At 33.1% G+C, this 26,618-nt stretch overlaps 1 protein-coding gene across 10 annotated transcripts in view; it reads left to right on the top strand.

Moving 5' to 3' along the window:
• Positions 1 to 26,618, top strand: part of Epha5 (EPH receptor A5) — a 360,726-nt gene that overhangs the window by 288,936 nt on the left and 45,172 nt on the right. For 7 of the 10 annotated variants that reach the window (XM_087187714.1, XM_021262295.2, XM_021262293.2 and 4 more), the window contains 4 exons: positions 9,686 to 9,751; positions 18,442 to 18,509; positions 19,730 to 19,855; positions 20,268 to 20,453. In XM_087187714.1, coding sequence (XP_087043840.1) covers positions 9,686 to 9,751; positions 18,442 to 18,509; positions 19,730 to 19,855; positions 20,268 to 20,453 — 446 coding nt within the window. The remainder of the gene's footprint in view (positions 1 to 9,685; positions 9,752 to 18,441; positions 18,510 to 19,729; positions 19,856 to 20,267; positions 20,454 to 26,618) is intronic. The other 3 variants (XM_087187718.1, XM_087187717.1, XM_004849660.3) reach the window with 1 other exon arrangement.

The following is a 26,618-nucleotide window of genomic DNA, read 5'->3' as shown; positions in this document are numbered from 1 at the left end:
TAAGTTATAATCCTTTTTTTTAAGCTAAGAAAAGTAGTGTCACATTTTTGCAAATTTACCGTCATTTTTCTCTCTACTTAAAATAATTTAACACTAAAATAGCTCAGCACTAGCACTTTCATCTTGATAGTCATACGCTCTTCTCTAAGAGGTGTTAGAGATAGACTGGATGTAAGTGTAGGGTGTTTGGGAAGGAAAAACTTTATAGTGATATTAGGATTCCAGAAATGGTACTTGTTTCCTCAGAGTTTTCTTATCAACCTGCTTGGGAAAAACAAATAAACAAAAACCAACCCATCCTGTTGTATATCAGTCTGTGATTGAGCCAGAACAAAACTAAGATGGCAGTTGACTGCAAAGATGGATTTGTGGATTTTGCCTTTATTGAGCTAGTAAAAAATATTCCATGGAAATAAGCTGGAACTACCCAAATGAAAACAAATGCAGGCTATTTTTTCAGAGGTGTCTGTAGAAGGAATTAGCAAGCATCATTTGCATTTGGCGGAGACTCAGAGGCAGGCAGGATAGTGGAAATACTTTACAATTTAGAAAAAGGAAAGCTTCAAGTGCCGCTGACTGGAAGTTGTTGGCATGAGGAAGTGGACACAAGCTACTAGAAGGAGGGCACCCTGAGTGATCTGGCTTCTCAGGGGGTCTTAAGTTGGAAGTAGGAGACAAAATCTATGGAGGTTGGGGTTACTGGTTGCATCTCAACCATTTGGTCTGATTGCTTCAGAAGTTGTGATTTAGCTTCCTGGACTGGTAGCCATAGATTGCAGGTATTTGGAACAAATGGAGAACAAAATGGAGTGAGAATACAATATGTGATTAGCTCTACCTGAATGAGTATGAAAATATTGTTACAGAAAAGGTATAGCTGAGGCACACCTTGAGGACAAAGGGAGAATTTAACAGCATTGACTGGGGGGCTGATGGAGCAGGTGCATAGACAGGAATGCACAGGGTTTGTGAAGCATCCTGTGATGCTCCAGCTCCAGCCCAGTCTGTGGGGCCTTTCCCATCCTCTCCTGAGACAATGTCCAGCCTCATCTCCCATGCCTTCCTCCCCTATTAAAGACAGAACCTTTCACATATGTACACTGATTCTTGATTCTTTTTAAAGAAGGATGTTTATCTTCTACATCTATACATGCAAGTGCTTTTTGGGGGGAGGGATTGTATTTTTTCAGAACATGATACTACTTAATGTTGTTTATTTTTATTACAATTCCAAATGGCAATATGGCATATAAAGTTTATATAATATTTTGTTTCATGTTATGATATATTGAAAAAACATTTAAAATTATTTTTAAAAAGCATACCTTCCTTGCTCCTTTCCTCCACCCTTCCTAAAATATGAGAGGAGATAAAATTCAAGTCCCCAAATCAGCTTTATAAGTCAGTAAGTTGTCAGAGAAATGTTATTTCTCCATCACATGGACAGACATTATAAATAAAATATAACTGAGGGTTCCAAACTAGGATCAGCCTCCTACAGTGGACTAATGAAGTTAACCCGCTCCCAGCTTCATCAGGAGCTCTACAGCGGTCAGAAGGTTTCGTGCTATATTTATTTCTATCCTACTCTTGCTAAGATAAAAATACATAAGATTTTCTGAGGATATTTGTCTTTTTTGGATTTGATTGTATTGGTAGTAATGGAAGCAGTGGTGGTGGTTTTATTTTTGAAGAGATAGTGATAAAGATACCTGTGAATAGTTTTACCTCTTTTCAACCTATTGTTGAATAGCCGCAAATAATATGCCCAAGTCTTTTATAATTTTAGAAAGTATTTATGGAGAAAGCAAAGGATGAATCACATCTTATTTTAATTTTCTCATCAGAATTGGCTTTTATTCATTTTATAAATAATTTATATGTGTGTGGTTTATACAGAATTTACAGATAAATGGACAGATGTTCTGATATACTCTAGCTCTGTTGTGGAGCTAGAGTTTCTTCAAAGAGAAACGTCTTCTGAATCAAAATAGGCATTTCTTATTGAAGGCTACCTCCTGTCAGTCTCTGAAGAAAAATGACCTTTGCTTTCTCATGCCTTTGTGTAAGTCTGTTGTCCAATAACTTAGAGGGGCAAATAGAGAGGGCTGAATTTAGGTAATCTTACAGTTTTATTATTTTGTGGGATATTATGACTCCCACAAAATTCTAATAGCTAGTATTGTAATATAGAAATGCAAAAATGTCTTGAAACACACTATATCACAATTAAAAGAAATCTGCAAAATATTGGGGAAAAACTTATTTAAATTATTAGAGAATAGGAAACATTTTACTTAGTAAAACTTGTCCTCATTTGTAGATAACATAAATTAACATTGCAAATAAATTGCAAGAGAATTATTTACCAGAAAGCAAATTGTTTTTAAGCACCCCTAGGTACTTTAGAAGTTTTTATTAACATGAAGACCATTAATATGCTAATTATCCATCTTACTGGTTTTATTCCTTAAGTAAATTTCCCTAACACTATAATAACACTATAATTTAGTACAAGTTTTTATTGAGTAACTATTGGATCAGTGGTACTCAACCTGGAGAAAATTTAAAATGAGTATTTTTGAAACACTGAATATTAAAGCCCCATGGTGTAATTGTTTAAGGTAAAGTCTGAACATTTTGTTTTGTTTTTAAAATCACTCCTCTTTTTTATAACCTGTAGCCAAGGTTGGAGACACTATAATATGTGTAGGTAGAAAATCATATAATTTCTCTACTTTTAAAGGGTAAGCATGTAGATTCTTAGTAAATATTTGCTAGTAATGTCAATGATAGTATCTATTGATACAGCAAAAAAATTACAAAAGGTAGTTAATATTTGTAGAAATTCATTTTGAGTTCAAATATATACCTGTATAAGCAAATCATACCTAGCATGTTCATTAACATTGGCTAGTTGCATAGTGTTTTTACCTGATGGAACTTATGAAGGAACTTCATATTTTATAATGATCTGTGGAGCATTAGAATGATTAAATGAAGTAAACGCAGAGAATCATCATTATGTGTAGTTCAGAAAAAAGGCAATGGAAGTGTAAATATTTCTCACTTTGAGAATTTTGTTGTGTTTTGCTTTCATTTTGTTTGATATTTTTATGCCTTAATAGTTTTCAGAGCAAGTAATAAGAAGAGTTTCTGATTCCAGTGTTAATGGGAATAGTTTATGTTTGCTTATTTATGCAACTTTGGCTTTAATTTAAAGGAGTAGCTAAATATGGAACAATTAGATTTGTAATTTTTTTCCTGTACTGGAGGTTGAACCAAGGGTCTCTTACATGACAGGAAAGCACTCAGAATTATACACCTAGCCTTTTGTTTTGTTTGTTTTCTTTTGTTTGAATCTGAGAAAAGTATATCATTTATTTTAGTATTACCTCAGTTGTTTACATGGTTTAATCTTTGTTTTATTTTTGGTGGGGTTTTTTGTACATTTTAGGTATGCAATATAATGACATTCATCATTGGAAATTTGCACCTTTACATAATCTCTCTTGGTTCTTATTTTCTCCCCATTCACCTGCTGTCCCTTCAACCCCTCCATCCCTCCCTATCTACAAAGACTTTCTTTCCATTTTTTCACTTTCTCATATTAATTCCATTCCATTCTTTCCTTTCCCCTACCTTTCCCAATTCCAAAAGAGTTGGGTCATTGAATATTTTTAAGATACCCTACTTTGAATACCTTGAAGCAAAATTAGATATATTTTGATACACTAAATGCTGAACTTGCTTTTGGTACTGAGATTACATTTATTAAAGATAGGGAAAGAAACAGGCTCTGAAGAGCAAATTTGGGCCATGTAAAGGTAGGAAAGAAATACACTTGCAGGTAAGGGTAGATTTCCCTGCAAGAGAGAAGACAATGGCCACTGCTAAACTTTTATAAAGGAATTTTAGTGTCATGTGCAATTCATTAGGAAATAAAATAATCAGATTTTTAAAAATTTATTACTGAGCAATGAACAGAGAAAGAGATTCATACTGAGGCTCCCCACAGAGACTTCTTAAATTTTCAGTAGGGATCAGGAGGCAAAACGATGAAATGAATGAAGTTGAAAGATAAAGAAGAAAATGCACTTCCATCTCTGTATAAGGCCGTGCTTGGTGCCAAATTCTTATCCACAAATTGTTGTCAGTCCCAGTGTGAGAAAGTTGCTTTCTCTTGAGTTCCAGAATTCCCAGCTTTGTGATGAATATTGTAATAGAACATTTCAGGCTTGAAATAAGAAGCATCAGGAAAAAAATAAGATATGCAAGTACCAGGCTTAGAACTGAGAAGGTAAAATGGAAAGATCTACTCATCTGTCAGACCCATCTAGCAGGGATGGGGCTCACACCAGACAGTTTCTGTGGAAAGTCTACAAGGTAATGAGGGGCACTGATCATCTTTGGCAAGGAGTAGTAATACACTGTCTAGTAAGGAGGAAGTGGAGAACTGGAAAAGAAGCTAGAAAATGCTGACTCTGACTGTTTACTACACCAAATTGCTGAGACTAGGGCTTGAATATTGCACACATAAATCCAAGCACATGTAAATGGGTATAATTGGATTATGCATATACACCCTAGCATATTTTGTAGGTAAGTATTCTTTTTGAAAATATTCAAAAACACACTTAGAAAAAGCAGAAATAGGAAGCCCAAAGGTGAAGGAGGGATGGGAGGAATGGAGGGCGATAGAAAGAAGCAGGGCTTTTTGACCAGTTAGAATTATTTATATTTGTAAGGCACAATAACTTTATGACTTTGTAAGTAAAATTTTGAGTTTGGGCCTCACATGTGTTATCATAAGACTTTTTATTCTTTTCTCGGTGATTACTAAAGATAATTGAGATTTTTTGAATGTATACAAACATTCATTGGGTATTTGTTTTATTTACTTAGGCTTCTATAAAAACTGACAGAGATTGGATGGTTTATAAACAACAGAAATTTATTTCTCACAGTTCTGGAGGCCAGGAAGTCCAAACTCAAGACTCTTGTTTGGTTCATGGTGAGGATGCTCTTCCAGCTGTACATGGCTGCTTCTCCCACAGCCTTCTAAACACCAAGGGGAAGGAAAGTCTCTCTGTGCACATGTATAAGGGCCTTGTTCTCATCATATCATCATCTTCTGAAGGACCATCTCTTAACATTATTACCTCAGAAGTTAGGATATCTACATATGACTGGGGCACAGGGGCATAGGCATTCAATGCCTTGCATTACTGCACCATGAGACAAAATGTACTCTACAATGAACATTTTCAGTGTTAATTACAAGTGACTAATGTCCCCCATTTCTTTTGTTACAAATATTTTTTTTACAAGCTACAGTTCCTTTTTGTCACTTTAAAATCAGGGGTGCCTGAATAACAGTCTATTTCAATAAGAACCATAATCGCAGTTGTTTAAATTCTTTGTCCAATTTTCTTAAAGTTACAAAATAACAAAAAATAATTCAAATCAGAGAAACTTGAAAATCTTGACATAATTGATGTAACACTCCAACAAAGAAAGCTCTAGGAGTTCTGATAAATTTTTATGCCATTATTTTACTTTTCTTCTACAAATTTTTACCTAATTAAAATGTTAATATCAAACCATATTTCTTTTTATTCATAAACTCCATAAATATATTTTATTGAAAAATGTAATTTACTTCCTTTAAAATCTGTGTCCAGCCTTATGTATATTACTTGTATCTCACTTTTTGCCCCTAAGACAATGCTGTAATAGATAAAATGTTTTAAAGTGCTAACTCCAAGCCCTAGGGAATAATGAGAGCTTCCATATAGTATTCCATTTTTCAAAGCAAGCATATGTGTTGTGTGATTATGCATTGTATTTTCTAAATACCTGGTGCCAATTTGCAATGTCATCTGTTGCATAACATGGTGCTACTTCCACTGTTTTCTCCAGTGCTGAGTACTATCTTTATTATTGTTTTACTTTAAGTGGGTAAGTGACGTAGCCTTTCAGTTTTGTGGAGATTTTAGCAAATGAAGCGAAAACATTTTTAACCTAATTAAAGTTCTTCTTTTGTGAAGTTACTCTTCTGTTTGTCTATTGTATGTCTAGTAACATCTCATTGTTTTTATTATTCACTTGTATGAGCACTTGCTTAAGAATTTAAGTCATCATTTAGCCACACAATCTTGCTTTTCTGATCTAGAATGGCTTAAGAATCTTTTCCCTAGAGGTGTAATCGCCTTGCTTCCATAGGAGGGGCTAGTGTTACTTACACTGATGCACTTCATACAAATATTGATCAATTCCCTGTAAGGCTTGTCTAAGGTAACTTCATTTCAATCTTTTTTTGGGTCTGGAAATTTTCTGTTATCCCATTTTAATCTTCTGAAGGACAAATCAAAGTATCTTGTTAAAACAAAGACCAACAGCTTTTGATAATAATCTTGAAAGGGCTGAACTATTTTAAACTTGGATAATAATGATCTTATTATAGCTGCCTGTGGTTACTTAAAGTCGCAGGTGTTAACAGCTGACGGCAATACAGATGTACCTGTGTTGAACCGTAGATCACAGAAATTAGACTGGCTGCTATTTCAAGCACTTTCTAAGCTTCTACTTCTTAATGATCTCTGAGGCTTATAAGCATTTTCAGCTTGTGTTTATCTGAGTATTTATTGATTAACAGAAAAATAATTTTCTGTATCTTCTGGTGTGAAGTTGTCACTGTGGCAGAATCCTCAGGGTTTATTTTAAAACACTTATTTGGGATGTTGTTATTATACTTCAGAGGTCCACAAAGAAAGAAGCTCAGTTTAATTTTCCAAATAACACATTAATTTACAGTATGCTTTGATCATTATACGTATATTAGAAAGTATATTTGTTGAAATGAGATTTAAATTTCATTGATCATTCTGTAATTATATGAATTGATCTGCATTTAATTAGTTATTTTATTATATTATAAATGAGAAAATTTATCATAGTAATACCACGTGGGTCATGAAAAAATCAATTCCTTGGAGATAACCTATTCTACCATAGTGATTATCATTTTTCTAAGGATAAGAGCTCCTGCTTTTTTTCGAAGTGTATGATGTGTTAGAGACTGATCAAAGGTAAATATACATATTTTTTTTCTATTTTTGGAAAACCTATATGAGTAAGGTCTATTATTATCACTATGTTATACCTACTGACTTTGACACAAAGATGTTAACTAAGTTACCCAAGGTAATGTATTCAGGAACATTAAAGAAAGTTAAGGAAGGTATTGGTGCAGTATCTGAAACAGTAATTTAGAAAAAAATAGAAGTGTATTTGTTTTTACATAGGTTCCTATTTTTATTTTGAGTTTTATTGAAACAATAATGTATAATTCTAATAATAGGTAAGAAGATTTAGATTCTACAGGACTAAAATGTATGGCCAATGAATTGCATGTGAGTGTGTGTGTGTGTGTGTGTGTGTGTGCGTGCGCAACTTATGTACTAACTCCCAAGACACATTTCTCATATATATGTTTATATATATATTTAAGAGACTGAATAAAATATTCTCATTAATTTTAGGATCATTAGTGTGCTTCTTGAATATTAGAACACCAATCAAGTATGGAATCTATTATATAATGCCCAATCACAGTGCAATCCTTGCTTTCCTAAGCAAAATTCTGTATAAGTTTAAAAAACTGCACATTCTTTCATGCAGGGAGATATTTGTATTTTGAGATCACATCATCATTTTTTTCTCACTAAAATACAATTGAATACACTTGTCAACATGTAATATTTATTATTTGTTGAGCAGCACTCATACAATTAACACACACATGCAGACTTCCTCTTGTACTAGTAGATATCAGCACATCAAGGTAATTGTGCTGTTAATAACAATTACAGTCTAGTGAAACACTGTCATTCATTATGTGCAAATTATTAAAAAAATAGAAAGGAATCATCTTCCTCTCAAGAAATCAGTCTAAGAAAGGAGGACAAACCTTCTTTAAAGGGCCAAACAGGAAATGTTTTAACTTTTCACACCAGAGTGTACGTGTAACACCTACTCAACTATATCCTAAGAGTGTTAAGCTACAAACAAGTAATAATTGTTTCTGTGTTCCAGTAGAATTGTGTTTACCAAACTAGCAATGAGCTGGATGGGCCCATGAGGCACAATTTGCTTACCTCTAGTCTGAGTGCTAGGACAGAAGCAGTATGAAAGTTAACTTTTTTAAAGATTTCAGCACTCCTTTAAGATATTAATGAAATAAAGCTAAATATAAAGAAATTTTATGATCTACCCAAATATAGATGTTTTGACTACTCTTAAAGTATTTTAATTTAGTATAACTCTGACTTTCAGTACATCTACAGTTAAAATAATCATTTGTCCTATTCTTTAAAATATATTAGCATCATAAAGAGTCAAATTGAAAATGAATGTCATAGTATCTATTCTGCTTCTTGGACTCCATTATTGATAGTCAAATCTTCAGATACATTAAAATTTCAACTTTTCTATCACAACTACTCAACTGTACCATAGCAGTATAAATAAAGAATTCATAAACAAGTAATGAATGTCAATGTAAATATATTCTGGTAAAATTGTATTTACCAAAACATGTGGTGAACTGGATTGGACCTATGGGCTAATGCTTAAAAGTTTATTTCTCCTTTGAAAAAGATCCATTAGAATTTGATTGAAAACACTTATCTGTCTTCATTAGCATTTGCAAATTTATTGAATATTTACATTTTATTTTCTTCTTGTTTATTATGAAATAGAGTATATATATTTCAAATAAGGTTCAAAATACACAGATTTTAACCAGAAGACTAAATCTGCTAGTATATGGTATTAATGAGCTCACTTTAAAGTTCTCTTGAAATCACTTTATATGAACATGCTATTCATAAAAAAATAAGAGAAAATGAATTCATTGAGCCACTAAATTCTATGCTGTAGTCTGCCATCAGTCTATGTGGTTTTAATCAAAAATTTATTTTATTTAACAATTTATTTAATTTTATCTAGACTTTTTACTAAGAATATGTGGAAAATTAAAATCAATCTTTAGCATTGACATATCCAGAAAAGTACATGTATTTTGCTTTTTCTATGTAGCTAAGGCTCTGAAAATATTTGGAGGTGTATTTTTATAATCTGAAATTATAAATTTAAATTGGTGAACTTCCGTAGGTAATTAGAGACATTACATAAGCACAGAACTTTTAATAGACTGTAAGTAATACCACTGACATAAAAAATCAGTGGGTCAAATGAATAAGACCTTCTTCTCACTGTAAACTTGCAGGATATATGCAAATTGTATCTTTAAAAGTCTATTTAGAAAGTCTTCCAAATATAAATTTTGAGGGAATTTCTGAGGAAAGATATTTAGATGGGCATACTTCTTTATTCGTGCGTCTCTGTTACTTGCACACAATTAATTCAAATGTATTGGCTCATACTTCCAACTGAATCCTAATTTTAAGTAAAAATAAATATCTAGTACAGTTCTGTACTTCTTAAATCCATAAAATGCTTCTTAAATTAAAAGGCATTGCAAAAGAACTTGCTGTCTGAATTGAGGGATTTTGCTTTTGAAGGGTGAAGCTGACCCCTGATTGAAATCCACAGTGTCTTTATGCTGTATCTGAGGGACTGGGATCTCTTCTTATCTTGGGCTCTCTTGTTTGCTTTTCAGTTGCTGCGAATGTGGCTGTGGGAGGGCTTCTTCCCTGTGCGCTGTTGCCCATCCAAGCCTAATATGGTCAGTGTTCCCTCCCGTCTTCACCCCTCTGTGATGTCCACCGTTCTGTATAACCGTCAGCATCTTTTCTTTATCCATTGTGTACATTCTGACAGTCGGTGCACCAGTTACGCTTTAACAGTGAGGAGATGGAAATGATTCCTGAAGGTTAATCCTAATAAGTGATTTCACAGTGGATTAAAGTAAGATATTATGCGTACAGCACATCATCCCTATGTCAAGCATTCATACTTATGTTCTGAGGCTTTTACATGGTTCTCATTTGAGCTAGGAGGTTATAAGATTATAACATCCATTCTACATTTAGCATGTCACTGTTTTTGTTGTTCCATTCAGCATATCACACATTGAAGTAAAATGCTAAGTTAAATCACCTTTTATGTCTCTCAGATCCATGGAATGACCATGTGTAACTGGGATCTTTCCCTGTCATAATCATTGTGGATACATGTGACACTGAATAAAACCACATGTAATTTTTAAGTGGTTTGCTTCATTGTATTAAGTTTTAATTATTTCAGATATCTGAAGTGATATTCCTATTTTGATACCACTGATGTAAAAAATGCATCTATATAATCAGTGTCCAAATGAGACAACCTTAATTATTTATAAATACAAATTTTAAATGTACATCAAGGCTATCATTATGATACCAAAGACTAGAATCTAGGATATGAGAACTCTATTCACAGATTTAGAGAGACTTCCATACAATAGTGAGTTACCTTGTAAAAAGTGAAACACTCTAAATGATTGCTTTGTAGATTAAAGAGTGTAAATCCTTGGAGAACCATTCTGAGTTTTTTAGTCAAAATTTGCCAAAAAAAGAGACCACTTAAACTGCATTTTAGAGAATAGCAAGGTTCTATTGAGGCATTTTAAATTGGTACTTGTGTTATATGGTTATAAATTAATTTTGGTGGATTAAAACACCTGGTTGTGTGAATGAGTGTGCACCCATGTGCACATGTGGGACATGGTGGGATGGATGCAGTCAATCTTCTAAGAAAGCCACAGAATGATGTAATTCAGAGGTATTTTAATCTCTTGAAAGTTTGTATTTTCACATAATCTTTAAATTACTAGGTAAGTGCAGATTTGTTCCAGATTATTTAATTTATATAGGGAATTCTCACATGCATGGAGCTTCAGTGATGAACCAATAAAAACTGAAATCTAGATATTCCTAAAGTGTAAATTAAGTAACTTTACATTGTCATTTTACTGTGCTATGACAAGCTAAAAAATGACTGGTCTACTTCAGTCTTAAGTATAATTGTTATAGGAGACAAATTATCACTAAAGTGGAATATGCAGAATTTACATTTTTTTTAAAAAAAATAGAGATTGACATCCAAGCCTACCTTGAAGTAAGTTCAGAAAGATATAAGTGGGAGTGTGAAGATTTATGAAAACAAAGCTTAAAAAGTAATGCCAAAGATGCCCTATAACTAAATTGAAATATTTAATTTTTAAAATACTATCTTTTTCTACTCTCTAGTTGGAAAGAAGGAAAGTGGGAAGGCACTTTCTTTGCAAGGAATACACACAAAAAATATAAAACTTTAAAAAAATATTTCCTCAAATATTGTTAGGAATTGTGCAGAAAATGCAAGTTTAGTCTTGTGCATGTGTACTTGTGAGTATGTGTGTGTGGTGTGTGTGAGTATGTCTATGTGAAAAGAAAATTATTTAGCTACAAATGCTCTTACACACTCAATAAAATGCTGAGTCTTCGTGGGAAGATTTATGGAAGAACTGGGAAATCTGAAATCTTGTTACCTAATTTGTAAGCTTGATCATATCTGCCAATTACTATGCAAATAATTTTCAAAGAACATTATTATCATCATCATTTATGAGCAGACATATTTGCAATTAATTATAGAGGAGAGATTTGTAAACATTTTCAATCTTGTACTCTTGTTTGTTTCTTAAAAGATCACTCATGAATGTATGTGTGATTATTTCTGACCTTAATATAATATGATGCATATGCATTACATATGCCCATTGTCAACTCAGTAGCTTTTAGAAATATCTTGACTCTTTGTGAAAACACACTATGTGGACATGAGATTTTAACACCCTTGATTAGATCTGTGGTCCTGTTATGTGAAAGCTTGCTCGAAGTTCTGAGGTTCTTACTTTTGTTTTGTCATCATTTCCCAACAGAAAACCACATGCCAGCATTTTCACAGTGTGGTGTAACATTTATAAAATTAAATTTGTACTTATATTTACTATATTTGTTCCTTGATCTCAAATTGTTTTTCATCGCTGTAGTTACCTGTTTTGTTATGACATCCATAGACATAATGCTAGTTTTTCAGATATTTCTGCTTTGACTGAAATCTGAGTGCAAGAAGCTATATCTAAATGAAACTCAGATGCCTAGATTTTGAGCACACTGTCTCCAAGATTTCTCACATTTTTAGCAGAGATTTCTTCATCAGGGGAAAACGGCCTTTCCCTCTATGCCATCACAACTGGCTTGAGACTCAAATCGTTATGTCACTTCGGAAAAGATACATTTTATAAACAAGAATGTTGAATTATTTATTTGTAAATAGTTCCTGTTTACATTAAAATAAATATAATAAAATATAAAGTAATAAAATGTATAGTTTCTAAAATAATATAACCATTTATGCCTGAATGGTCACTTGTGTTTATGCTTACAGACACCAGTACATATTTACAGCATAATACTTATTTATTATAAGTCCATCTGAACATCCCATATGCCATAGTAGCCAATCTTTGTTTTTCTTTTTTTTTTTTTTTTTTTGGTACCAGGGATTGAACTCGGGGTCCTTGCGCTTGCGCAGCAGGCGGCGAAACCACTGAGCTAAATCCCCAGCCCTATCTTTGTGTTTCTTAAGTGCAAACACATGTCTGATCTTTTCTTTCTTTTGTTCTTTTACTTTCCAGTGTTTTCATATCCTTTACTACTTCAAAGGGGAAGGGAAAAGGAATTCAATATTTAAAAATTGGAGGTCTTTAGTGTTTATTCCATTCATTTATCAATCCCATGTAGAAAATCATTCATTTTTAAAGAAATTAACTTTCTTGTTTTAAAAAATTTTTGAACATTGACCTAAGAGATGAATTGTAGCTCATTTTAATATAGATATTAAAATTTCTCAAAAAGTAGAAGTTAAAAATAAAATTTGTCTGATGAAACGGATCACGAGTTCTCTGAATATTAGCTTTCTTTTTTTAAGAAACTCTTTTCTTTCTTTACATGAACTGTTAGTTTCTTGAAATAGGTAGAAAAGCTTTTATTCTTACAAAAACCTTACAGATACAGATTTTTAAATTTATCCTTGGATGATAGCTGCTAGGGAATTATGTGTAAGTACTCTCCCATTTATGAAGCACAAAAGTGGCTTAAATAAGAACACCCCTCTTTGTAATAATTCTAGTCTCCTGTTTGAAGTACTTAGTGGCAGGCAGCCATGAATGATGATTAAAATAAGAGTGAGTAGATTCAGTTCCAACTGAAGGCTCGCTATGTTCAATATATGAACTGATCCAATATCCTTCTCTTTAATGACTGTAGAATCTCAGATTATGAGATTATGCTATGAGCATCCATGAAATAGTTAAAAATTAACAGGAAATTACCCACTATCACATTAGGAGAAACTTGACTGAATGGAAGTTAGGGGCCCAGAAAGCTATACTCTCATGATGTTGCATATAATTATGACATTACTCCCATAGGCAGGGAGCAGGTTGCTTTTTCCATATGACTACATTTAATTTAAGAATGACTGAATGTTTTCAATATTTAATAACAGATTAATTACGGGGTTTTTTTTGTTTGTTTGGTTTTTGGTTTTGGGGTTTTTTTGTATGAGGGATTGAACTCTGGACCTTGCATTTGGGAAGCAGGCGAGGCGCCACTGAGCTAAATCCCCAGCCCTGATTAGTTGTGGTTTTTCTACTTAAATCTATAGAGAACTCCAAATCTCGTATCCTTGTATTATAAATAAGGAAAATATGAAGGAGAGGCATAAGGTTCTGCTAGCAAGACAGCCTAAATATCCTCTGTCCCATATTTAGTGCATAGTTACTCACATTTTTATTGAAGAATGCTGTCCCATAAAACAAACTTTAATCTATTTCCAGTATTTATTACATAGACTAAGAACCTAATATTGATATGCTTCTTTATTTTATGAGGCTTAGCTGAGCTTTTATTTAAACTACTTTTTTTAATTGAAGGGAATCTTGAAGTGCAAAAGTGGGCAGAAGTATTTTCTCAAAAACAACTTATTCTCAGGATTCTAGTAATAAAATTCTTTAAATAAAATATTATGCAAAAGTAATTATTAGGTTAGAAAAAAAGTAGGATGCATATATGGAGAATTGTGATTCTACAAGAATCTAAATTTAGTGTTTCTATTTTCTATGAGCAGAACATGTAGATGTTAAGGTTTGCTATAATTTGATGCTTTTTGAACGTCTTTGCTTTAGGAAATATATTTCTTCATTAATCTGAAAAATAGAGGAAAAGCACAGGAGAGTCTATGTCATAGCCAAACAGTGTAGATGTTCATTCTTTTAAAGAAATCAAAATTCTGTACCATTGCCCCTTTCCACTATTGCACCCTACTCCATCTTATATAGACTAAAATGAAAAAAAAAATCATTCAGTATTAATTTCTGAAATCAAAAACAATGGAAAAATCTGACTGCTTACAGGCTATCTTGGAGTAAGGCTTTGCACTCTTTTTGACTATGCCATTCACTCATCTTTCTGCCTTGCACACAAGAGTGCCATTTGGTAAATTACTAATACTACGCAATGCTTGTGCTCTGAAGTGCTTGGTGTTCATAATCTAAATTTACTATGAAATCTTAAATTTATCAGCAGAATTAAATTTTTCACTGCCACCTCCATCCATACATAAAGACTACTATTTACTATTTCATGTATTATAGAAATATCCAACTTTAGACGTGGTGACTGGGGCCAAAGTTTTAAAATAGCATTAATATTACAAGGAGTGATTTCCCCACCTCCTTAGGATAGGCATAGAGAAAATGGATTCATTTCTTAATTACCCATAGGGTCATTACTATATTTATGTAACAAGACTCTCTTTAGGATTTTTTAATGAATATGTTATACTTTTATATAATTTCTCATGTCCATTTCTATTACAAGAAATAAAACCACATTTTTTAGAACATGAGTATACATGATGAGAAAAGCAAATTTATCCAAAAGCAAATTCTGTATATATTTTTAGTACAATTATTTAAAAGCTTATTAGAATTATGGCATGAAGCAAAATGAGGAAACTCTTTTCCATTCAGAAAAAAATATTTTCAGAAAGTTAGAGCCATCACTTATGCACAGAATGACATTTTTATTGACTGTTTGTTTGATTGATTAAAATTATGCATCTGGAGCAGCTACAGATGCTACTGAATGAACGTGCTTCCTTTCAACACTTTGTTAATGAGGCTGAATCGCTGCTCTAGGGCCATTCTCCGCCAGCTGTACTTTCTCTCGCCGTGTCTTGTGGAGGCATGTTTGAATGATGCTTTGCAGGGTTCAGAACTTAATGTTATACGTTAATGAGGCATGCAGCCATACATGTCACAGAGCTGCAGAGATCCCCATAGTAAAAAATGACTTTAGCATGGTGACAGTCACCCTAGGTAATCTGGAATTAACTGCTCCTTACCAAAGTACACCCAAATCATTCTTTAGATGAGATCCAAAGTTTTATTTCCATTTCACATAAAGAATTTGCATGCAATGTAAATATCAAAGAGGCTTATGTATTGATAATGGCTATTGCAGGATACCATTTTCAAAGATTGCCATTTATTTCTTTTGAACTGAGAGAGTTACTGGTATCATGCATGTTTGTCTACTAATCTAAGGTACAAGAATGCATATACCTCTTAGGCTTCTTTAGAATTCTGTTCACAAAGTCTTTTGACAGTATTATTTAAATAAAATAAATGTCAGGGTAATTTCCCACAATTGTACTTAGAAAATTATTAAAAAGAAATACCAATAACTATTCTCTCTAGAGAAACATGCATTAGAGACTGAAAGAATAATGTAATGCCTACCAATATTATGAACAATGTATTAAAATATCTTAAATCTTAGTTGGATAGATCAAATACAATTTCAGGAAAATTTCTTAGATTTGTTTTTTCTATCCATCTCACTGTGATGAGGTGAATCAAGATGTTTTAAGGGTTCGTGAATGACAAAATGCATCTAAGTACAGTATTGGAAATAAAATTTTATTTTATAAAATCCCTGTTATGCATTTTTGTTCTCTAAATAACAATGTATGTATTAAGTATATTATTTCATGTTTACTCAAAAATTTAATAGCTCTACCAATAAATTGGAAATTCCACAACATAATCAAAATTATTGTATTTTTCAAAAAGTGTCATAAGGTTGATTTATTCATGCGGTCATATATTAGTTAAGTACACACTAGAAAATGACATTAAATAAAGTACATTTTATTTTTATATCAAATTATCCTAATATTTTAAATATCCCAGAATATTTAACCAAGAAATTTTCTGTTGGTAAATGTGTACTAAGTACTTCATTTACATTATGCAGTTGTTTTCAAACCACTTTGTTATGAAAATACTGTGTCAGTCTGCCATTTGGCTGTTTTTTGCTTAATGTAGTAATAAATAAAAATTTTATCTTCAATGAACTCAATTTTGTGGTGGGATCTTATGAATAGTAAAATCACTTCCTTCAAGTTTCACTAAAAATAATTATTTTCATTTTTGCCAGTTGTTTAATGTTACGTGGTTAATCATGTACATCAATTCAGTATTCATCAGCGTAGTCCTTTACCAAAGCCCTATCATTGTGTAGACGCAATCAAAATATCATTCACTCATTCATTTATTCATTCATCAATGTGACAAAAAATATTAATGCCATCTTTGAATAAGTGCTAACTCCCTTCTGGGATTTATGTGTGAATACTGGTTATGGCCATTCTGGAAGCCAGCAAGAACTAAGTGGTGAGTTTAAAAACTCATTTCAATGACTTACTGCATTGTACAGTGGAAATTATACCATAAGAGAGGTAGAGAAAACTACTGTGCTCAGAGGAGAAATTGTATATTAAGCTGGAATATCAGAAGGAATAAGAGAGGGAAAAAATTGAACTGAACTTTGATTTGATATCTGAATGTTGTTAGGAAGAACATTCTTAGAGAAAGAATTAATATGTGCAAATGTATGGAAGCATGGAAAAAATCTTGGTAATTTTAGGGATAATGTAGTATATCTAAAGGAGATGATTCAGGAAATGTGCTAGAGCTATATTTAAGAATTTCTGCTGCCTCATCATATTGAAGATTTTATAGTAGGAAGGTAATTCAATTAAAAAAAATCTTGTATACAGTGATTTGTTTATAGCCATGATCCAGTAAATTTGGGGAAAGGAGTTATAGGATGACAGGAGGGCTATCATTTTGAAGTCACTTAAAATAATCCACATGAAAAATAATTAGGCCTTAATTGAGGAAGTAGTAGAGCTAAAAAAAAAGAAGAGCTAGATTGTAATGTTCACACTGTATAATGCTTGGACTCTGGCAACTAATTTGTTCAGAAGCCTAAAAGATTAATGGTTGGACCTCAAGGCCAAGGTGGTGTTAACAACAAGAAAAATAGAAGAGAAAACATGGTAAACAGAAGGAAAAATACACTAATTTCTGTTACAGTTCCATTAAATTTGAAATGCCAGTGGAATATCTTTCAAAATAAATGTATCGGGCCGGGGATTTAGCTCAGTGTTTCCACTGCCTGCCTCGCAAGCACAAGAACTGGAGTTCGATCCCCAGTACCAAAAATAAAAAATAATAAAATAAAATAAAATAAATGTATCAGAAATAAATACAGTTTTCAAAGGAATCGAAACTACAGAGTGAAAGGTATTCAATAAATTGATGGAAGTGGGTGGATCGGGCAGAGAGAATCAGAGAAATGCATGCAGAAGATCTCTGGATATGCAATAGAAAAATAGTTAAAGAATTTTAACCCTTCAAAAATGAATAAAAACTAAGCCATCAGATTAAAAGTTAAGTTGTTATATGTGATCCTTAGAACAGATTTTTGTCTGGAAAGCAGTTTGTAAGGACTTGTCAATTAGTGGACTTGCCAATTAAAGAAAGAAAGGAAGATTTGGAGAATGGAGCTAAGTGGTGCAGAGAATTCCAGAGATCTGTGTAAATAGGAGTGAAAACTAAAACCTCCAACCCAGGAAAACATTCAGGGATGGAATAGAAGGTCAGAGACTGTTGGATCAGAGGCATCAGAGGCAGTTCATCCAGAAAGAGGCCAATAAAATGGAGCCTCTGAGCAGGGGGGTGGTGAAAGAGGAAGGAAACAACATTTCTGGCGTATTGCATGTGGGGAAGAAAACTTTAAAAGTTGGCTTGGAAGGCTTCAGACTTGGTGAAATCTAGGCAAGAGTATTTGCTGAGTATTTGTGAGCTTTAACAGCTGGGAAAATAGCTTTCATTCCAAAGGGTTGGTGGTATTTCTTATTACCAGTATGAAAATCAGCTCAGGGTTGCTGTAATTTCATTTGTGTTTCTGCTTCTGGGCTTGGTGTGATTGAGTCACTACTTTCAGATGTGCCTAATTGCAGCTTACTTTGTTCCAGGCGCTGTGGCTACAGCAAAGCAAAGCAAGATCCAGAAGAGGAAAAGATGCATTTTCATAATGGGCACAGTAAGCAAATTGTACAAAAGAAAAAAAAAGAGACTTTTTTGCTATTTGTTTTCAGGGTAGAGGATTTATAATAACTGACAAAAATGTTACTAAAACAAGTGTCTGTTACATTATTATAAAGCCTGTGGCCATAGACATTGCTGACTTGGTATGGCAAAAGCAGCATGTTTTACTCAATTCTTTAAAAAATATTTTAATTATAATCATTGAAATAAAAACCTTTCCTCAGTACAAAAGCTATTATATTCCAAATCAAATTCCCATACTTATTCTAATTCCTAGCAACATAGCAAGCAGAAATCCATCGTTCAGTCACACCTCTAGGTTAAATGAGCAAAATTTCTGTTGTTTCTTCTAGTTTTAAAATGCGAATTTCCCTTAGAGAATCTTGTGGCATGGGCCTTTGTTCAAATGACTTAAAAAGGACTACATTTTTAAGAAATGCATAAATTCAGGTTTTAATAATGAGCTTAAAATTGGTTTAAATTAGTTCTAATTATGGTATTTTAGTATGTTCATTTTCTCACAGAATACAAAGTAAGTTGATTTGCCAAATAAGTGAGTTTTTTTTATTTTTGTCACTGTCCCATGACCGTAACATGTCAAAAAGCATTGATTCCATTTCATTGTCCTTGCATTAATATGGATTATCATCGAAAAGCTCTATGAGTGAGATACTGGTAGTCTTCGAAGTGATAAAATGAGGTTCAGGGAATACAGAAGTCTTAGAAAATCATGCAGTGACAGAGGCAGGGTAAGGAGTAGAACCTCTTTTGTTCTTTTAACTTCTAACCAGTCTAATTGCACTGTACGACTAATATTTTATATTAGTTAAAAAAATTAAAATTAATAATCTGTGATTATCAATGAAGCAAATAGCACACCAACATATGAACCACTAGCATTTCATTTTCCAGGTTAATAAGTAAAATGTTCTTAAATTCTCTCAGAGACCAACTTTGTGAATATTATCATTGAAAGATATATTTACTCAGCTGTCATCAAATATACATTTCTTGTGCATGGCAATAATTCAGGAATTTTAAATTGTAAAAGTGATATAGTTATATAAATGATTCTCATAAGTCAGGAGACAGTCTGTCCTTGTTGCTCAGCTATTTCTAGGAATTAGAGATTTAAGCCAGACTAGCATGTTAATAAAATTTATAATTTTGCTTATCCATCATAACTTTAAATTTGATGCCCATTTATTTTTATAGTTAAACTGCCTGGAGTAAGAACCTATATTGATCCACATACCTATGAAGATCCCAACCAAGCTGTCCATGAATTTGCCAAGGAGATAGAAGCCTCATGTATCACCATTGAAAGAGTTATTGGAGCAGGTAGAACAATGTGTTTAACCCTGACTTTTAACTTGTGTTATTATTATAGAATGCAACCTGTGCATGTCTTGTTTTAATACCAAATATTTTTAATATTTCTTAGTTGACTCACTTTCAAAGTGATATGTGATTGGGCTGGAGATTTAGCTCAGTGGTTCTGCTGCCTGCATCGCAAGCGCAAGATCCCAAGTTTGATCCCTGGTACCAAAAAAAAAAAAAAAAATGATATGTGATTGATGACATTTTACTGCAACCTTCTGGATATGTTTCTCTTTGAATTGATAATGAAGTTTGGATTCCCCATTTTTACCTTATTTTTGTCTAAGCTTTGATCCTCCAAGAGTATACTAGAGTAGTATTAGAATAAGAATTTCCAATAAGTTTCTGCTACCCCCCCCATCTTTATCACAAGGTGAATTTGGTGAAGTTTGTAGTGGACGTTTGAAACTACCAGGAAAAAGAGAATTACCTGTGGCTATCAAAACCCTTAAAGTCGGTTATACTGAAAAGCAGCGCAGAGATTTCCTAGGAGAAGCAAGTATCATGGGGCAATTTGATCATCCTAACATCATCCATTTAGAAGGTGTTGTGACTAAAAGTAAGTATCTGTCAAGATTGCTAGGAATTTTTAACTTAATTTTTATTTTTATTTCAGTACTTGATCATTCATTGTCAGAGAAAATGTATAAAGATAAAAAGATGCAGTAAAAGTATCAACATTGTTTTTCTACTGGCTTTTCCACTTTTTACACTAATAAAATAATGACTTCAAAGTTCAGGCATTGAAGTTTTACATTTAATAGGATTTCTGTATCCACAGGTGCCCTGTCACCTTTTAAGCAATTTTGTAGCCAGGTGCATTTATTTTATTCATTTTTAGTTAAAATTTGTTAATGGCTGTAGAGAAAACAACTGCCTCAGGAGCCTGGCAAAGTTCCTTGAGACTTATTTTTTTTGTTATGCTTGTTAAATCAAATCTAGTTTTCACTCAGAGATATCTAGAATTACACATCTCTTTTAAATTTTTGTTAGTATCTTGTAAAATTATCTGTGTAGTATGCCTCCCAATAAAGATTTCTAATTGTTCTCCAGTCATGTAATAAAGAATTTATGTGACCCCAAAATGAGCTTATTTTCTTTTAGTCCATTTATGCTTTTTCACTCCTACGTATTTTGTTTCCTAACTTTGTCCCTTTTAGCATAACATTTTCTAAACTTTCTTTGAGCATTTATGAAGCCTCCAGTTTCTGTAAATCATGTTTTGAAGTATAATTGTCAGAGTATATGTACATGTAATATGTGTTCAATAATGCTGTATTTCTACCTAATCTAAATATATTTAATGTACATTTATTCCATTTGACTTTTAAATATAGAAAACAAAACAATAACTTTTCACAATAAAGAGGGAGCTAGGAAACATAACACAATACTTAGGATCCTCAGCTCTTTATTTGTTTACAATGAGCTACAGATAGGAATGCAGAAGCCCCTCCCATGTCCTAGGAATTGACCACAGCAAAAAATATCTTGTGGATGATTGATAGAAATTTTGAATCAGTGTATATTTCCAGGAGATTGTTCTTTTCGGTATTTCAAGGACACACATATCTTTAGTTAAGATGCTCCTAGGCCAGTGGAGTAAAGGAAAAAAAATAACCTGTAAAGATGTGGATTTCCTCAAAACATAAGAGATGTTCCTTCCTTAAGTTAACTACATGCCATAGATTATGTTTCACTTCATGACAGCCCGGAGAGGAAATTGTTGGAGTAAAAAGGGCATTCAGAGAAGTAAATAGGAAAAAATAATAAGTTGCTAAACAAAAGTGGGACAAAGAAGAGATGGGTAGAAGACAATAAAAAAATCATAATTTTTGAAAGGAATAAAAAATATTTTATGACATTGATATTGTGGTAAATGTGTGGTAATATTTGAAATAAGATATGTAAAAATATGGTCACATGTATAATTAAATAAAGTCAGAATTTGAGTTCAGTACATTGTATTGCAGTAGAAGCACTTCAGAGGGTATCAGTGGTAGCGGATGGTCACGGACACTGCAGGTGGGTGCAGTGGATCACTCCCTACTCTCATCAACTTGGGAGGCAAAAGCAGGAGAATTGAGCCAGGAGTTCAAGCCAAGCCCAGGAAGCAGTGAGATTCCTTCTCAAGAATAAATAAATAAATCATAATACATTTATTTTCTATGCAAGAGTCTTATCAACTAATATAAAATATAGTTCTTAGTGATAATGGTAGTAATAAGAGTAAGCAAAGATTTGATAAACTTCATGTCTTCATTTCTTGCTTTACCTGGCTTCTAAATTTAACTTCCTAAAAATAAACTCTCACTATGCCTTCCCATTACCCAGAGTAAATGTATGCTTTGTAGGCAGCTGGTCTACCTTCTGTAATGAGTTAAGATGTGATGTTTTTAACCGTGACAGATCACTGTTACTATCAAGGAAGCCCATATTATGTACTGATCAAGAACAGGGACTACAGATCTAGTAATTCTATTTTAATTTTAGTTCTGCTATAAAATCGTATGTGGTTTGGCAAAACTTAAACATTCAAAACTTTAATTTCCTCATTATAATGTTATTATAGAGATGGTTTGAAGTAATACAGGTGAAATTTATAACAGAAATGGCAGAGTAAGTAGTGACAGTTACCTAGTTATATTTCAAATTAACTCTCTTCCTATGCTAAGATCTCCTCTATTTCTATATTATTTTTAACCTTGTTAATGTACCTTATATTTTATTGCCTATGTTGCTTCTTTCTCTGAAATTTACACCCACGTGTTCATTACCTTGACTTGTCATTGCCTTCAAAATCCACTCACATTCAATCCACCCCATGAAACAATTGTTTTTCACTTTGCTTGGAAGTAATCTTTCATTCTTGAATGCTGTGCCTATACTGTATAAGAATTTTTGCAAGCCTATCATGTTATTTCTTTTGGTTAAAAGGTCTTATTCAAATCAAACGTCTTAATTTTATAATCATTTATATATATTTTTCATCTCCCTACCGAAACAGTGTATGTTCTTTGAAGAGATAGATAATGTCCTAAATATTTATGTAAACGTGTTGTATCAAAATCTATGTCAGTCCATGGATGGCTTACATTAAATACCTTCAGGCTCAATATCACAGAAAAAGGAGAATGAAACAACATCTACCTTAATAAACACTCATAGAAATTAAATCTGCATATGTGTGTAGGTATGCATGAACAAAATTGCAGACAATTATATTAGCGAAGTGTATATTTTAATTGATTTCAGCCAGTGTATCACATAACAGCAAACAGTGTCCAAATATATATCTACATTTACAGACTCTTGATTTGTTACATTACAGGTCTTGTTTTACATGTCTGAGTACTGACTGAGCTAAAACCAGGAAAAATTCTTATTTTAATACAGCCAAAATCTGAGCATATATTTTACATGCATTTAAAACCTTTTATTTTCAGAAGCTAGTATTAATATAAACAAATGATCATATATAGAATCTGTGAATTCTACTCTAAAATGCTACTGTGTTTGGAAAGATATTTTTCAGTTTCCAATATTCTGTTCAAGTATTCTGTCTGATGTTGCTGCCACCATAAGGCTACACATATAAGGAGAGCGAAATGTAAATACTTAAAATATGTCTCTGTTTTTAACTTTCTTGCCTGGGTAAATTGACACTGTAACATATTCTTTTACATGTAGCTCGAGATGTTCAACTTAGGAACCTTCAACTTATTTTTAATTTACCATGTTGCAACTTACTTTATTTGTGTCCTTAATTTCATGCTCTCTGATCTGATGCTAATTTATTGAGCAATTATTCTCAACCTGCAGCTCACAGATAATGAGACATAAGTGCAACCGAATCTTGTGATTTTTCTGATTGAAGCTGAGTTGGGGAGTCTGAAGCAGCACCCCATCAGTGGTGCTATCCAGAACCTTGGTCTTTCCTGCCATAAGGCCAGAAGCTTGCACCTGGCCCCCGCAGATTCCTTCTATGACTTGTTGTGAGAGGATGCCTCATAAATAGATATACAGATAGCTCTAGAGAAGTTTCTTCACAATTGATGTAAAAAACCCACAGGTCCTGCCATAATTGACTTATTTACAATTCAAGACACTTTAGTGAAATGTACACAGTGCCAGATTTTTACTATTTAATGAGATTCAGAAAAAAATAAAAGGAGAAAAAAAAATTTCCCATTACAACATACAGATTTCTTCTCCCACCAGTGGAAATTTACCCAAACTGACTAAAGAAATGTTTCTATTGAGGCTAAGAAGTACTCATAGCTTTATTTCTTAATTTAGAATCATGTACAAAATAAGTTTATTTCTTGTATAAAATTAAAACATTTAAATAAATTAGAGGAGTCTCTTTTTCTGTGTCCAAAGAGATTACACATTTACTGAACAGTGATTACTTATATATCTGGAAAAGTTTGACTTACTATGCATTTATAATTATCTTTCAAATATATTATTTTGTTCTCTTACAAGGTTATTTTCTTTTTATGATTTTTTAAAATTTAATTTTGTTGGTACATTTTAGGTATACAATAAAATGACATTCATCATTAGAGATCCGCACCTTTACATAATCTCTCTTTGTTCTTATTTTTCCCCATTAACCTGCCCTTCCTTCAACCTCTCCATTCCTCCCTGTTTACAAAGACTTTGTTTCTGATTTTTCTTTTTCTCATATTAATTCCATACCCTTCTTTACTTTCCCCCACTCCTCCCACTTCCTCTTCCCCTTTGCTCCTTTTCTTCTGATTTCACAATATCTATCATACCTTTTTAGTCCTTATTTACACTTTCAGTTTCTCACACTAGAGAAACTATTTGATATTTACACATGTGTGTCCTATTTATTTTACTTAAGAATATTGCCTCAATATGCATCCATTTAGCAATAAATGTCTCTAATTTCTAATTTTTTTGGCTCAGTAGTACTCCATTTCTCCATTTTATAAAAAAGCCCCAAATTTTCTTTATCCATTCTCCAGTTGATGGGCATTTGGGCTGTTTCCAAGTATTAGCTATTACAAACTGTGCTGCTATGAACATGAGTGCACATATATCACTGTGGTATGATTCTTTTAATTCTTTGGGGAAGATACCCAGCAGGGGAATAGCCAGATCAAATGGGACTTCCAGTCCCAGTTCTTTGAGGTAACTCCATACTGATTTCCACAGTGGTTGCACCAGTCTACACTCCCACCAGCAGTGGAGCAGGGTTCCTCTTTCCCCACAGCCCCACCAGCATTTGGTATTGGTTGATTTCATGAGAGCAGCCATTCTTTCTGGGGTGAGGTAGAATCTCAGCATTTTTTCATTTGCATCTCTCTATTGAACAATGATGTTGAACAGTTTTTCATGTGTTTATTTACTATTTCTACTTCTTTGTCTGAGAAATGTCTGTTCATTTCAGATGCCCATTTTTGGATTGGATCTTTAAATTTGGGAGATCTGATTTTTTTAAGTTCTTCATAGATTCTAAATAGTAGACTTTCTCTGAGGAACAGCAGGTGAAAATTTTTTCCCACATTATGGGTTGTCTCTTCACACTGCTGGTGGTTTCTCTTGCTGTGCAGAAGCTTTTTCATAAGAAGAGATCCCACTTGTTGATTGTGCTAGTTCACGGGCAACTGAGGTTTTGTTCATAAAATCTTTTCTTACACAAATGTGGTTAAGAGTTCTACCTAACCTCTGTTCCAGCTGGTTCAGCATTTCTGTTTTAATATTTAGATCTTTAATTCATTTTAATTTTAGTTTCGTGCATAGCAAGAGATATAGGTCTAGTTTTCATCTTTGGCAAGTTGAAACCAAATTTTTCCAGCACCATTTATTAAAGAAGCTATCTTTTTCCAGTGAGGATGTTGGCTCCTTTGTCAAAGAAGAGGGGGCTGAATGTGTTTGGAGTTGTTTCTGCATCTTCTTATCTGTTCCACTGGTCCTCAGGGCTGTTTCTTTGCCTGTACCATACTGTTTTTATCGCAGTAGCTTTGTAGTATAGTTTCAAGTTGGGGGTTGTAAGACCACCCGCCATGTCTCTTTTACCTAGAATTAGTTTTGTTATTTTGGGTCTCTCCTTGTTCCAAATGAATTTTTGGATTGTTTTCTCAAGGTCCATGAAGTATGCTGCTGGGATTTCAATTGGGATTATATTGAATTTAAATAGCAGTTTTGGAAGTATGGCCATTTTCACTATGTTGATTCTTCCTACCCAGGACCAAGGGATGTCTTTGCATTTTCTGATACCATCTTCAATCTCCCTTTTCAGAGTACTATGGTTTTCAGAGAAGAGGTCTTTGATTTCCTTTGTTATTGATTGCTAGGTATTTCAGCTTTTTGGATGCTATTGTGAAAGGAATTGTTACCGTATTTCTCTCTCAGTGAGTCTGTTATTTGTGTAGAGAAAAACTATTGATTTTTGTGTGTTGACCTTGTTACCAGCTACTTGACTGAATTTGGTTATTAAGTCTAGAAGATGTTTGCTGGAGTTCTTTGGATCTTCTATATAGAGTATCATGTCATCTGCAAATAATGACAGTTTGGCTTCTTCATTTCCTATCTGGATTCCTTTTACTTCTTTCTCTTGTCTAATTGCCTTGGCTAATGTTTCCAAAATTATATTGAACAAGACTGGTGATAGTGGACATCCTTGTCTTGTTCCTGATTTTAACGTGAAGGATTTCAGTTTTTGACCATTTAGTATGATATTGGTTGTTGG

Source organism: Heterocephalus glaber, unplaced genomic scaffold, assembly GCF_053883595.1.
Source record: "Heterocephalus glaber isolate CG9 unplaced genomic scaffold, H.glaber_assembly_v1.0 deba00001509, whole genome shotgun sequence".
NCBI lineage: Eukaryota > Metazoa > Chordata > Mammalia > Rodentia > Bathyergidae > Heterocephalus > Heterocephalus glaber.
This window is presented reverse-complemented; position numbering and strand designations above follow the sequence as displayed.